The sequence below is a fragment of the Lissotriton helveticus genome, chromosome 2_1, assembly GCF_964261635.1.
Source record: "Lissotriton helveticus chromosome 2_1, aLisHel1.1, whole genome shotgun sequence".
NCBI classification, from domain to species: domain Eukaryota; kingdom Metazoa; phylum Chordata; class Amphibia; order Caudata; family Salamandridae; genus Lissotriton; species Lissotriton helveticus.
In genome coordinates, this window is record NC_136059.1 from 90,347,737 (window position 1) to 90,362,437 (window position 14,701).

At 44.3% G+C, this 14,701-nt stretch overlaps 1 protein-coding gene across 7 annotated transcripts in view; it reads right to left on the minus strand.

Annotated features, from left to right (window-relative positions):
• The window catches only part of LOC144817736 (uncharacterized), a 624,365-nt gene that overhangs the window by 320,421 nt on the left and 289,243 nt on the right, over positions 1-14,701 (minus strand). The window contains exon 5 of one of the 7 annotated variants that reach the window (XM_078674503.1): positions 1,359-2,690. The exons of the other annotated variants lie outside the window; for them this stretch is intronic. Coding sequence (XP_078530629.1) covers positions 2,035-2,690 — 656 coding nt within the window. The 3' untranslated portion in view covers positions 1,359-2,034. Of the gene's footprint in view, positions 1-1,358; positions 2,691-14,701 lie in introns of those variants that run through there. 7 annotated transcript variants of the gene reach the window in all.

Here is a 14,701-nt window from a genome sequence, read left to right on the forward strand (position 1 = left end):
TCAGTCACCAGCACACAAGTAGGTCTTGTAGTGCCTTCTGTGCAAAGAACTAAACATACACTATTACACAACTAGGCTTTACTCCTTTTAATAATCTCAGAAGGAAGAAACGCTGAGTTGCTCCTACCAGGATTCATAGTGGTGACCTACAGGGTTCACATAGATTTAAGCATTGATTGATTGTCTTATTGAGCGAGCTACGGGCTTACCAGACGGTGGATCCATACATTTCGCAACATCTCTATGATTACACTTAGTTTAATATTGTTCTTGAGTTATAGCAGGGAAACTTGCATGCACATTTATTTATATTAAAAATGTGTAATAGTTCAGCTACAACGTTATATTTGGTACTATTCGACAAAAGGGTAGCAGAAGACAATTCGGACCACTGATATGTAAACCAATAATATGACTAAGTTAAACACTCGCTGCTGCCATCTGCTGCTCACAAGTCCAATACAGAGCAAGGTCAACTACGCACTCTATTCACTGATCGCTCTTACCCTACTCCTCTCCCCCCCATCACTATGCTCAACTCTTCCAATATCTCCTCTATTCCGCTCACTTGACCCCTTTACTTACATAACTCTTTTTTCTTTCTTTCATTTTCCTCTTTATTTTCTTTTCATTTTCCTGTACACTCGAAAACTGTATATTGTACTTATATGTTCTTATTTTTTTTCACTATGTAAAGCGCTCTGATACTCTCGGGTCCAGCAGCGCTATATAAAACCTTTTTAAATAAATAAAAATTAAAAAAAAGATATATTGTGTGTGATTATATTGGGTAATTTTTCAGGTCTCGGCGATGGCAAAAACTGCAGTGCGAAGCACCATATAAAACAGAAATAATTATTATTAAATTAAGTCATTCAATGCTTTGCACATGTTCTTGTTTTTACTCTACCATAGTGTAGACTGCCTCAGTACACTTTTTGGTTGGAGGCACTACACCAGCTATGCAACTCAATGCAAAAGGAGAGACTGCTGGATGCCGAGTAACTTGTAGGCAGGACCACTGGAGTTATACGACGCGGGACCAAATTAGGTGGTAGGGTTGAGTAAATATGCATAGCCCAGCACATTTTGCGATATTACTTTATTATTTTGTCATTTCCACTTATGTTAACTCTGTATGGGCAACTACTCACACTTTTAGTGGAAGCTTAGCGCCCAAATACAACAATAAGTAACTGAGCAAAAGTTACTATATAGAAGCAGGCTGTAGTTTCCAGCCATCTTCACGGCACAAGAAGTCCTCCCCCAAGAGCGAGCCCCCCAAAGAGACCCCCCCCCCTCCCCCCCATTCTCCCCCGAGGCATAGAAAAATGCTGATGCCACAACTGTCTAGGATTAGGGGTCGGAAAAACCCCGGCCGTATTTTATTAAAATGACAAACATTGAATGAATTGTTATACATTTATAAATTTACAATACGCAGCGATCTCGACAAACAGTCCAGAATCTTAATACACGAACTCCTTCTGTAAACAATGTATTTACATTTTCTTATGGAAGGCTAACCTTAACTAAATGTCTAATACTTAATCACTCCTAACCTAAAACTAAATTATGTACATTTCTGTTTTCTGCATATCTCGAATGAGCCTACGGCTAAGGTCATGACTGGTCCAACTAAAATGCTAGGTAGACCCCTCCCCCTGGAGTGACACTGCACAGGAGGCACTGTTGCCCAGAAAGGTTATCTCCCTCAAGCACTCCCTACACCCTCAAACACTACCCCCAAGGGGCTGCGCGGTTATGCCAACTTGGCGCCTGTGTGCAGATTTGCACAAAAGGCCTACTGGAAGCTGAACTTTCCTACCCCCCCCCTGCACCCTCCAGCCTGTCTACCTGCCTTAAAACGCCTCCTGGGGTTCTACGAGAGACCACAGTCCTTCCCAGGCATAACCCATTACCAAATGGTGATGCCTAATAAGGACCGTAAAATGCCCCACCAATCATGACCTTGCCGCCACAAGCAAGCATAGTTGACTGATTATCTGCCCACCCCCATCCCCCAAAATGTTCTTAAATCTGTCTTGTGCACCGTACCAACCATGCCAATAGATCCAGAGCAAAAAGGTCATTGCCCTCTTTCGACAGGTGAACCCCATCCTGCATATAATACCTCTGTCCCCTGATGCATCCATGTGAAATGGTTTGGAGTTTTGGGGACTGACAAAGCTTGTCCAATTTATTATTGAGTTTTTTGACAGAGTGATTCAATCCCTTGACTGACACACCTCCCTGCCATTGAAACCTGGGGATAATGTGTGACCATGCTAATACTGCCTGTGGGAACTTCTCCGCCAACCATCCTAGCTCAGTGACCACTGCATCACCAACGTACTTCCGACCCAAATGCACCAGGTCGTTTCCCCCCAGATGTACGATCACCGCTGCAGGTGGTGTAGGAGTCCCAGCCAGGAGAGGTTCCAACAAGCTCCGCAACTGTTCCAGACGCAAACCTTCTTGCCCATAGAAAGACACATTGAAACCAGCCCGACGTGCCCATTCAGGATAACGTTCTGCAAAAAAATGGTCTTTCAATCTGCTCACATAAGAGTGACCTACTACCCAAACTTCACTAACACCTGGCCCCAAGGCGGGGACCTGGACTGGACGAGGCTCTGGTGATCGTTGCACAACGGCGAGCTTCCTTCCTGGGGCACAGGGAAAGATAACTGTGGGAGACCAAAGATAAAATAAACACAGTCATTAGTCATAACTCAAAGCATGTGTAACCGTACATATCGCTTATAACAATCAGAACACCAACAACCAATGTTGGGCATTGGTTGCCCCGAAAGGCCTCTCTCCGTGGTCTCTGTGGCAGACCCAATCCTGAAAGAAAGGGTACCAAACCTTGATGACTAGCCCACAGCCCCCAATGCTAAGCCCAGCACCCTGCTAAACTGGAATATGGTTTGCAGGGTGCCATCCTCATGAATCAGAAATGGGCCCCAATCCTCGCTGCCTGCATTCCAAGAAAGTCTTGAGGTTGCCCACCGGATAGCAAGAGCTTGCCTTCTGCAGTATAATATGATCCCCTCCTGACGTTTTGGTCTGTTTTGGATCTGGGGATCGATCGCGACAGCAAGCTCCCTTGTAGCGTGATATGAGCAAACTGTAGCCCCCCTGTGCCAGTCCTGTTTGTTACGCACCACACGTTCTCCCACCCTAAATACCCCATAAAATGCCAGTGTAAAAGTTGTAAACAAGCATTTGCAATGTAATAGGTCTCGAATTTGAGAGTTTAAGACATTGGCATTGTAAATTACAATGCCTTTTATTTATCTTTTTTGATAATTAGCACATAAATAAAAGACATTGTCATTTACAATGCCAATAACTCAAACTCTTGTAAAAGCAAGACCTATTTAATTTTAAAGAAAAGGCCGCCATTGTCCCGGGCTGCTTGGAATGTGAACAGTATATTGAACAAGGGAACCCGTGTTAAATGGCTGAGGACCTCGGGTAATTAGTATTTTTATCAAGAACAAAGGTCCTGAGCTTATCAGATACTTTTCAGAAAATAGCAATCAGACTTAAATAAGAACTATGGCTTAATTTCACATGTCCAGCCGGACACAGATTTATTTTCAAGATTTTTTTTAAAAAAAATTGACAAATAGAACATGAATCAAGAAGACTGGGCACAAGCCTGTACCAAGTCATGAAGGAAACAGAAGAAATTAAGAAATTAAGACAGGCAAAAGAGTTGGAACGAAAGGCAGCTTACAGAACAATGCAATCTTGTGTAAGCATGCACAAACAGTTACTGCACTTAATATATACGTTAGAGACATGCAGTTCTGTTACAACAGTCGACGTGACGTTTCGATCCCTAGCTCCAATTGTTTACTGGGATCATCTTCAGGACTAATATTATTGCTAATGCCTGAGCTGTTTCGAAGCCTGTGAGGATAAACAGGAGGAAAAATGGAGAAAAAGAAACGTTTTCAATAGAAAATAGACATGTCATCCATGTACGCGTTATTTCAACACACAGTAGTGAACTGGTGCACCAGTGAACTTCAGGCAGTGATGACTGAGGGTTCGGTAGTGGTTGTGATGAGCAGGCTGTGAGGGGTCGATAGATTAGAGGCATGGAGTGGTAGTGCCCTGTGAGGAGGTTCGGATTGTGTTCTACATGATGGCTAAGGTGAATTGGCTATTCGTCGGTTGATAGGCTCCAACTAGAAGCCTAGATAACAAAATGCGGCGAAGGAGTAAGAACAGTGACCATAGGCGGTGATAGAGTCGAGTTAAGGTTAGCGTGCGGGGATCTGTGGGTAACGTGACCGGGACAATGACAATACTAACCACGCCCTGTGGACGAGTGAACTCCGATGGGACGTCAAGAGTGGACGCGGTTGGCTTTAAGGTCTGGCACCTGTGGGTATCAAACAATAATAAAACATAGTGCCCGCATAATTGCGTGCTTAGGACATATGGGCGGAGAACCAAGCAAGTTACCTCAAGGAGTTAGGTGCAGCATGTGGGACGGGACAAGGCTTGGAGTAAGGAAGCGCCTCGTCCGAGGGCATGAATGCCTGTAAAATGAAGGCAAACATTAAGAGACTGTCCCCTAGGAAGTTATCCGTACTGTGAGGTGGGGGAAGGGCGAATTACCTTGGTAAGGATTCGAGACCGATCGGTCAATCCTGAGTAGTTAAGGAGATGGCGGCTGTCAAGATGAGCAGTCCGCTTGATTCTTAACCTGTTCTCCGCCCATATGTCCTAAGCACGCAATTATGATTCACCAGAAAGGGACCATCTCACAGGGAAAACCAGGACGGGTTCACCAGCGGTCTTCAGCGCCAGGATACACCTTGGAGTCGCAGTGCGCTTTACAAGTACACCCACATTTACATTTACTTGAATACAGGCTCGACCTAAAAACGAGAAAGAACTTTGAAGGGCCTTGAGTCCAGTCTATGGAGCAACCAACAATCAAGCCCGAGATCCTAACTAATGCTACAGAAAAGTTCTGGAAAGTCATGAAACCTGCACAGTGATAACGGAAATAGCAGGGTCTGAATGAGTCCCACTGCACATTTGTCATGCTAATACTTTCAAATGTCAGACATCCCACCTGCTTGGGGGAAATGTCCTCCATCAACTAGGACACCGAACATGTGGTCTTGCTGTCTGCACCTCCCCTTGTTGCCATCAGGATATTTAAGTGCGTAAAACGTTCACTGCTGAAATACGTGGTGAGCTGCTAATCACAAGTTTGAATCCCAAGGTTGAATCTATTCCTACCAGCTCAGCAATTGAGTAACAGCAACTGAGTAACCGCAAACTGAGCAATTGTAACTGGTTATTTACAGTTCTTAAAAACGGCAGAAGTACGCTGTGAAGCTACAAAAAGAAGGTGTCAATCATATTATTAGGATTATTTTTAAGGCAACAAGATCAACAAAACTAAAGGTCCAATCACACGTTGTTTGGACCCTGTATGAAAACATACCAGGCCTGTAATGATGAAGTATGATATTCAGTCCACTGACTGAGGAATAACTTCGAAGGCACAGCATTACCAGGTGGAAAACTGGATGTTTTCTTCTGGAGACGAATCTACTCACATTTGGTGGTAAATATGAGCTAGCGACCCAAGTTGGTCGTTGTGCTGACAGGAGGGGATGGGACAGGATCATAGCTGATCCTCTGCTACTGAAGTCAGTGATTGTGCTGGATGAGTTTGGTCAAACTGTCCATGGTATTCTCGCCGTCTGGTTACTTAAGGTGCAGGAACATTGGATCACATGGATTCGGGTGGAGTGGTACTGCTACAACCAACTGGTACTTGGCACCAAACGCATGTACTCTAACTTAGCCTACCATAAGCATGTTAAATTAATTTACTCCCAATTAAAAGGGCCAGCTGCGTGTTCATGATACACGTACGCTTTCATTTCCCGTTGCTGCCCTCGAGGCCCACAACATGCAAGGAGCACGCATGAAAAATTCAACGTATCCATTTACTGTCCAAAAGTAATTAAGCCGTCACCATAATCCCGGACTTGAATGGAAGGCGGCGCGCACCTCAGAGCTGTTCTTCGAACTAGATCCGATGAGGCCTGACTGCTGCCCTCAGGCCCTGGCCCATCATGTGCCCGCGCGTGTGTGAGGACTAAACAAGAACCGCTGCGCGTGCTCTGCCAGGGTCCTCTCTCCCTCTTCATCCCCCCGGCAGGTCTCGCTTTCTTCATTCCCCTGGCAGGCCGCTCACTCTAGGCGAAGATTCCCCTGATGCCGCAACAAAATTCCAAGCAGTGATGCTACACATACAGCGGTGGATGAATCACAACCAATTAAAACTCAACCCAGGGAAAACGGAACTCATCCTGTCAGGCAACAGCATGGCATACTGGGGCCCTCAGTTCAGGACTAATGAGCTGGGCCCATCCCCCACACACTCTGGCTCGGTGAAGAGCCTTGGGGTGATCATCGACTCAGATCTTCCCTCAAGGCTCAGGTGGGGGCAGTGATTTCATCTAGCATATTTCAGTTACGAAAAATCCGAAAGATCTCCCACCTGCTCTCGCACGCTGCGCTGGTACAAGTTGTGATCTCCCTGGTACTATCCCGTCTCGACTTCTCCAACTCCCTCTACCGAGGCCTACCACAGCGATTGCTCCGCCGCCTTCAAATCGTGCAAAATCAGGCAGCAAGACTAATTTACAAAACTCCGAAATGGCAGCTAGACCCTTGTTGCGTAAACTGCACTGGCTACCAATCGAACAGAGGGCCGCCTTCAGACTGGCTGTCTTATATTCAAAGCCCTCCACTGCAACAGCCCAGACTTCCTGAAAACCCTCATTGTGAAACACTGCCCGGCTCGCAATATCCGGTCCGCTCACCTTCACCTACTGGTCACCCCCACTATCAAACTCAAAAAGCTAGGAGGTCACAGATTTGCACACTTGGCACCCAAGCTGTGGAATCCCCTCTCCTTGGCGATCAAGACCAGCAGTACCCTTCTGAATTTCAGAAAGACCTTAAAAACCTGGTTATTCGCTTGGTTCGGTTAGCCTGCTCTTCCACATCTTCTGCACTTACTTTCAGCGCCAGGAAACTTATGGTGTCAGTGCGCTTTACAAATTCAGAGATAAGATAAGAGGGGCCTGTGTGGTCTCTGTAGCTCATGTTCCATTTAATCAGGTTGGAGGTACTAGCAGATCTCTTGCTAAAAATAATGGACAGCCAAGAATCCCTGCACCAGGCAAGACACATGGCTCACACATGGTTGTAACAGAACAACATATAGTATAAAGGCCTCTAAAATAGTGGCTTAGAGCATTGATCGGGCGGACATATTAGGGGTCAAAATTCCATTTAAAACATCCTGCCTTCTAATGTTGGTTGCATACTGCCCCCAACGGCTAACCCCAAGCTTTAACAACTTTTAATGGAAATTATTACTGACCTTTGTTCACGGTACAAATGACTTTTGGTGACTGGTGATTTTAACTATCACTGGGATACAGTCCCGAAAGAGCCGCCCGCTAGCCTGTTTGAGACAGGAATGTGCGCAATGGGGCTCCACCAACTTGTGGATGGCCCCCACCCACTCAAAAGACATACCCTGGATCTTATCTAGACCTCGCAACCATGGGCCAGTCCAATAGACATCAGCCCCTGTGCTTGGTCAGACCATGCAGTCCTCAGCTGCTGGGTCCCAACAGACAGCCAACTATTCCAACCACCCCCAGAATGGAGAAAGGTGCGTAACAGGAAGAAAATTTAAGCCGACAACCTAGGAGAAACTCTACTCAGGTCCCCCCCAGGTGCCCAAGCTCAAATCAGGAAATTTAGACCAGGATAGCGAAGCCCTGACCAATACCTTATGCCGAGCCATAGACAAAGAGGCCCCGGAGAAAAGAGAGTGAGAAATAAAGGGATGGGTCCCCAGGTTTAAGGAGACCCTGAGGGAACAAAAGCAAAGCCTCCGCCACGCAGAGAGGCGATGGCAGAAAGCCTACGACCCAGGGGAGTTGGCAACCTATAAATCCCGACTTACTCTATATAAAAAATCCATTACCGGCAGGAAGGCCGAATACCACGAGGCAAGAATCACTAACGCGCCAAACAAGCAGGAAGAGAACTTCAAAATATTGAAAGAACTGCATATGCACCCTTAGACTGCAATACTTTCCAGAGCTACTTCCTGCATAAATTAGAACTATTTGCGTTGTAAATGACAATGTTTTTTACCCATGTATTATATATAGAGTGGAGTGGACATATATCGTGTTGAGAGGAATTATGTGGTTTGGTTTGGACATTCCTCGCGCTTACAGGAAAGGTTAAAAGAACTTCATAACACTTTCACCTTTTAAAAAAAAACATTTTTTACCATGGTTCTCTTCGTTCCGGCTGTATCCTGTTGCTCGGATGCGGATGCTTTCCCCGGCTCTCCCGAAATTCCAAAATACTTTTATTCTGGAGTGCTCCCCTTCACTTCCTTATTGGGTCGATTGCACTATTCTTTGTCTTGTTCCAGAGTTCTGATAAAGGTGCCCGCCCCATCCTCCCATCCGTCTGCCTCAGCATCCCTCACCTCCCCTCCCTCCACACATCCAGGCGGGGGCATTGGGTCACCCTGATTCAGCCTCCTCTGCAGCCATCAGCCAATCGCGCCAAGCTTTATGCCCGTGTAAGGAAAACCAGTCCTTTAGGGTAGAAAATAAGGGCACCAGGGCGTGGTTCAAGACGTTTTCCTGCCTGAACTTCGGCACAAGAGCTTATCTCTCCCCACGCCGAGTCACTGATCGTTACCTTTATGCTTTTTTTTTTTTTTTTAAGGAGGACTCGAAGGTATTGGATATTAGAGCACTTTACATTGCACCAGACCGTTCATTTTTTTTTAGGCATGGGGAGATTAAGTTATTTACCCAGAATCACAGGATGTTCAGCGTCATTGCAGAGACTCGAACCCTGTTCCCCAGATTCGAGGTAGACCGCCCTAGCCATTAGACCAACTCCTCCCCTCTATTATATGGTATTCTGTGATATGGTACGTCACGCCCATGGTGGAAGTGCTGCTGGGCGTGGACTTGGGGCGGGGGAGGGGCATGGTGGGGGGTAGTAAACTACAGATTACGGCTGATTAGAGGTAAGAAAACAAATAAATAAAACTAATTTTGTTGCGTGCGCTGCATCGACAATTGGGTATGGTGTTTGGTGTATAATTATGTGATGTGTATTGGAAATGTGTGATGTTGAATTGTGTGGTGTCGAGTGAAATTATGCTTATTGGCATAGAGTGCATTTATGTGGGATGTTGCATTATGTGGAGTGTAATTATGTGGCACAGAGTGATATTATGTGGAGTGCTATGTTGTGTGGTGTAGAATTACGTATCAATGAATGGTGTGTGAAATTATGTGGGATGGTTTGGAGTGGTATTATATATGGTGTGGATTTATGTGGTATGTTGCAAAGTTGAATTTATTCTATGCAATGCCAATAGGTCTCACATTTGCATAAATTAGAACTATTGGCGCTGTAAATGACTTACTGAATGTTTTACCCATGTATTATATATAGAGTGGAGTGGACATATATGTATATATAAGATATATATGTTCTGACACAGAGCCCCACACACAGACAGAGCCCCACACACAAGACACAGAGCCCCACACACACAGTGCCCCACAGAGCCCCCCACACACACACAGAGCCCCCCCCCACACGCACACAGCCACACACTGAGCCCCACTCATATTTCAGCTATGTAGGAAGGTGTGCACTAGGTTACTTAAACCTCTCACAACACTGGCATGCTCAAGTGCATCAACGAGCCCGCTGCTACACAGCTTGTACACTTCTCTGACCTTTGAGCATTACATTCAACGTTATCCCGCAGAGGCCAACTCCACCGTGCACGCCTTTCTGGGCACTAGGGCAGTTCTTTCCACCCTTACCACTCAAGCAGCTCCTTCACCACACAAACAGCTTTAGATGTAGTAACTTACCATAGACAACACAATCAGATCACATCTTCTGTCCTCATGGATCACGACATGCTCGTCCCACACAGAACATCTCCAATGCACCTCGTGTTGATCCAGCTACCTTCTATACTAGCATGCTTCGCTTCAGATGCTTCAAAAGTAGAGAACTCTACAGTCGTCACAAACACGATCAATTCATACCATACACTACCCCTAACACTTATTTAGACTCTAACCTGCACCTGCTTCAAAGCAAAACAGTGAGCTATACAGATAACATAAAACATAGCATAGCGACACAATTTGATGTATGGTAGTATTCTCATATGGCCACCGTTCAGTGCGTGAAAGTACCATCACATAAGCGAAGGAATAGCTACGTTCAGTACAGAGTCTGGTGTACTAGCGAACCTCCAAAGCATAGTTGCACTTAAAGCAAGGCCCTGATCAGGGTACAACTGCTGTTTGATGGTGCCTTTACCTGGGCACTTTTGGGGCATTTTAGTCCTTCCTGGGGACAAGTGGCAGCATGGACGAGCTTACACGATTTGGGGAAGGTGGGGGGTATGGGGGAGTAGGAACGTTTTAGGAATTGGCTGCGGTGATACCCTGTGGGGATGCTGTACTACCACATACCTGCAGAACAAGAGGGTCCAGGCCGTGATCCCTCAGCCCTGAGTGACTCAGCTTCTTGGTGTTGGGATGGCAAAGAGCTTAAATCGCACACTAGCCATGCACTCACCTTTTTACTACACGGGTCTTGACCTTAATCTGCCTGATGCGTTGGTCTGCCATTTCTGTGTGGAATAATGGTTTGAAGAAGCGTACCGTACTGCAGTGAAGCTAAATGAGTGCACAAAACGTGGAATATCGAAAGTACCTCAAAGCGCACCAGAGTCTGAGCATGGGCGTGGCAGTGTCACTAGAGTTGCCACCTTAATGCCAGGCCATTCTCATTACAAGGAATCAGCAGAGAACGATCGGTCTGCCTGACACTAACATGGCTTCCGCGTCAACGGCGTGCCGTCAATGTGCGTGAACTACTGTTTTAAGCCTTCAATGGTTCGCATATTGCATTGAGTGTGGGATTGGCCTGCATTCTGCGTTCAAAGTGATTAGCGAGCGTCCAGTCAAGTCAATCAATCACACAGTCTTTTGTCAGTAAGCCCTGTCCTTTCCAGACTGGGGGGCGTGTTTTCGACTGTTGTTTACATTCTTTGATGTTTTTAGGTCTTCGCCAGATCGACTGCGCATGTGCGCAGTCTTTCGTAGGCGGAGACCTAAAACAAAGAATGTAAACAGTCATAAACACGCCCCCCAGTCTGCAAAGGACGGGGTTTAGATAGAAAGAAGAACGTCACTAGGACCTCTTCTCCAATGGCTGGCCACCGTTTAGGAGGCCAGCCAATGGAGAAGAGGGGCGGGGCTTAACCTCGCTAGTGATGTTCTCTCTATCCCATTAAGTCTCGCCAGCGAGACTGCGCATGTGCGCAGTCTTTGGCAGGTGGAGACCTACTGAACACAAGATTTTCGTTTGTAAGTTTTTTTATTTCATGCCCCTTCAACTTGAAATGCATAGGCACTTTTACTTTAGCCATAAATAGTGCAATTCGCCTAAACGTATGTAAGGTCCATGTGTCTATATATTTTTTAAATTACAGAAATGCTGTTTGCAACATTTTACTGCGGGTTGGCTCTGAGAGCCATAGACCTGCAGCTTTACTGATAAAACTATATAGTGTACAAACCATGTTTGGAAATAGGGTTTCTGCAAATATGTGTCAATTGCGCATCACCAAGTAAAGTGTTCTGGTTTGTTTTGCTCCTATTTAAATCTTTGCTTGCATTACATTTTCTAATTACAAACAAATGTGCTTTTGTAATTCCTGATATAGTTTGAAATATTTGTAATATTAATTTACAGGCTATGTATTTAAATGTTGTATTAGAGAACAATAAATGACATCTCCAGACAGCTCACTTGAGGAAAACCCCTAACTCTAGTAAGAGAGAAAAGTAAATCCCATTTTCCAAGCAGCAATTAGTTAAAAGACAAACTGACATTTGACCTCTTTCCCAGAATAGACGGCTATTGTATCAAGATAAAAACAAGATTTAATGGCATCTTTATTGCTCATTCACTTTCTGAACGAGCAGAAGACATGTTCCTTTCCAACCTAATTTTACTGCCAGATGGGACTAGTAGGTGCTAAAAATATCTCGACCTGAAACTTTTACTGGCAAATGTGAGTGGGCGAGTAGATTTTTCGAGGCCTGAGGTACTGAACTTGCAGATTTGTCTCATTCTGCCATCATAGGTCTTATAATCCTTACAACTATGGCTGTTTTGCATGCTTTGCAAGAATTGCATATAAAGAAGCCCTCTCGTGATCCCAAACAGGTAATAGGAGGGGGCTTCCTGAATACTGTGAACAAGCTAGTCCCAGATTTACTTTGCCCATTTGTAAGTAACCAAGGGAGACTTGCCTAGGCTTTTTCCAATCACAGGCTCAGCTTTAATGAGACCAGTTTCCTTAGAACGTTTCTTAATTTTGTTGCATCTCTTATTATACTTGGTAATCATTCTAGGTATCATTTCAGATCGTTTCTTCTTGAAGGAAGAGACTTTTTAAACAAAACTTCCTCCTCTTTAGTATCTTGTAGTTTCCCTTTTTGCCTGAGATAATGTATTGGAATATCCCCTTTCTCTGAAACCTTGTGTCATGTTGTTTTGATCCTTAAGAAAGCTTTTCTCTGTACTGCAGTTCCTACGTGCTTGCAAGAACTCACCATACGGTGTACAACTGATGAGTGAAGTAGGGTGATGGCTGGAAGCAAGCAACGTGCTGTTGCCCGCAGTCTCTTTCCTAAACAGAGAAGTGACCAGTTTGTTATTGCTGATGGTAACAGCCACATCCAAGATTTCACAATATATATCGCTGATATTGTGGGTGAAGCGAAGATTCAGAATGTTTTGTGAGAAGATGTCAATAAATTCAAGAGCTAGGTCTTTTTGCCTAAACCAAATAAGAAACAGATCTATGTGTCTGATCCATAGGGGGTATATGTTCAGTGTACTTCCAATTGGCCTCAGCCCAGACCACCTGATTCTCCTATCAGCCCAAGAACAAATTTGCTTGGAGGCGAAGCTTGTGCCCATCACTGTCCCAGATCTTTGTCAACATACAGTTTTATCAAGAAGAATATTTCGTTCGAAACAGTAGATCGTTTTCAACATATTAAACAACAGACGAACATGACCACTTCTCAAATTTTCATATTTCACTATACTAACTCACCACTAATCCTATATGGGTTTCGGAGTAGAGTGCTACTCACCAAAAAAGCGCTTCAACACCCCATCAGGGGTAACAAGCGCTATATAAATGCAAACCTTGTTCCCTCTTCTAGCCCTCCACTACCCTTCTCAATCCAAATAACTAATATCCACCACTCAAATAACTATCATATTTCGCTATACTAATTCACCACTAATCCTTTATGGGTTTCCGGAGGAGCGTGCTGCTTGCCAAAAACCTCTTCAACATCCCATCAAGGGTAGCAAGCACTATACAAATAAAAACCTTTTTTCCCTCCTCTATCCTTCTGAATCCAAATAACTGACTAACCTATTCACCATTCAAATCACTTTCATATTTCACTATACTAATTCAACACTAATCGTTTATGGATTCTGGAGTAACGTGCTAATCGCTGAAAAAGAGATTTGATGCAGAGTCAGGGGTAGTAAGCACTGTATAAATGCAATTTCAATCCAATATTAGTGTGGACTAACATGGATATAGGCCTACTCTGGAAAAAATACGTACATGCATCTACCCCTTTCATGTGGTCAATTAACCTGTAGAGAGAGCAGACATCCAAAGATATCAACAAATAGGTGCTTTCTCATGTTAGGTCATATATCCTCCCTCAACAATCCATACTGTTACAACAGTACGATTTTAAATTTGTGACAAAAGTTGCCATAAAATGATCAAGGAAATTACAATAAGTCTCCATTGTGCGATACAATAGGCCTCCCTAAGGGTCTAGTGGGATATCTGTGTACCTAAGGTAAGAGATATAAACAAAGCACTCAATTTTGAGAAACTGATACTCAACTTCTTCTGGTAGACCAACACCTAATCATTTCTTCAAAATACTGTGGTACGTGTGTATAGAGGGCTCATAAACTTCCCAATTGATTACTTCATAACAGGCAAAATCACTTAATTGTCTCGAAGCCTCAATTTTGTAATCAACATTCATTTCGACTATGTTGCGGCCTTTGTCCGAGGGCTTGACAATTAAGGTAGGCTCATTCAACAAACTCTTAAGGCCAATACTTTGTTCTCATGTTAGATTATCCCTCATTTTATAGTCTTGTTCATTACATAATTTAAATTGTTTTCATGAGTGAGTGAAAAGCCACAATATTAGCATAGAGAACATTTTATATATTATTTATTTATTTCAATTTATATAGCGCATTATCACCCCAGGGTCTCGAAGCGCTTGTACAAAGAGAAACCAACACTACCGAAAACAGTTGTCTAACTTATAACACTCCCCATGCTTCCTGAAAAAGTATTGTTTTTAACATTCGGCGGAATAGCAGTAGGTTAGGCTCCTTACGGAGATTGGTTGGTAGTTTATCCCATTCTGCAGGGAATAAAGTGGAAAAAGCACGCCCGCCCAAGGAAGACCTACGGAATCGTGGATTA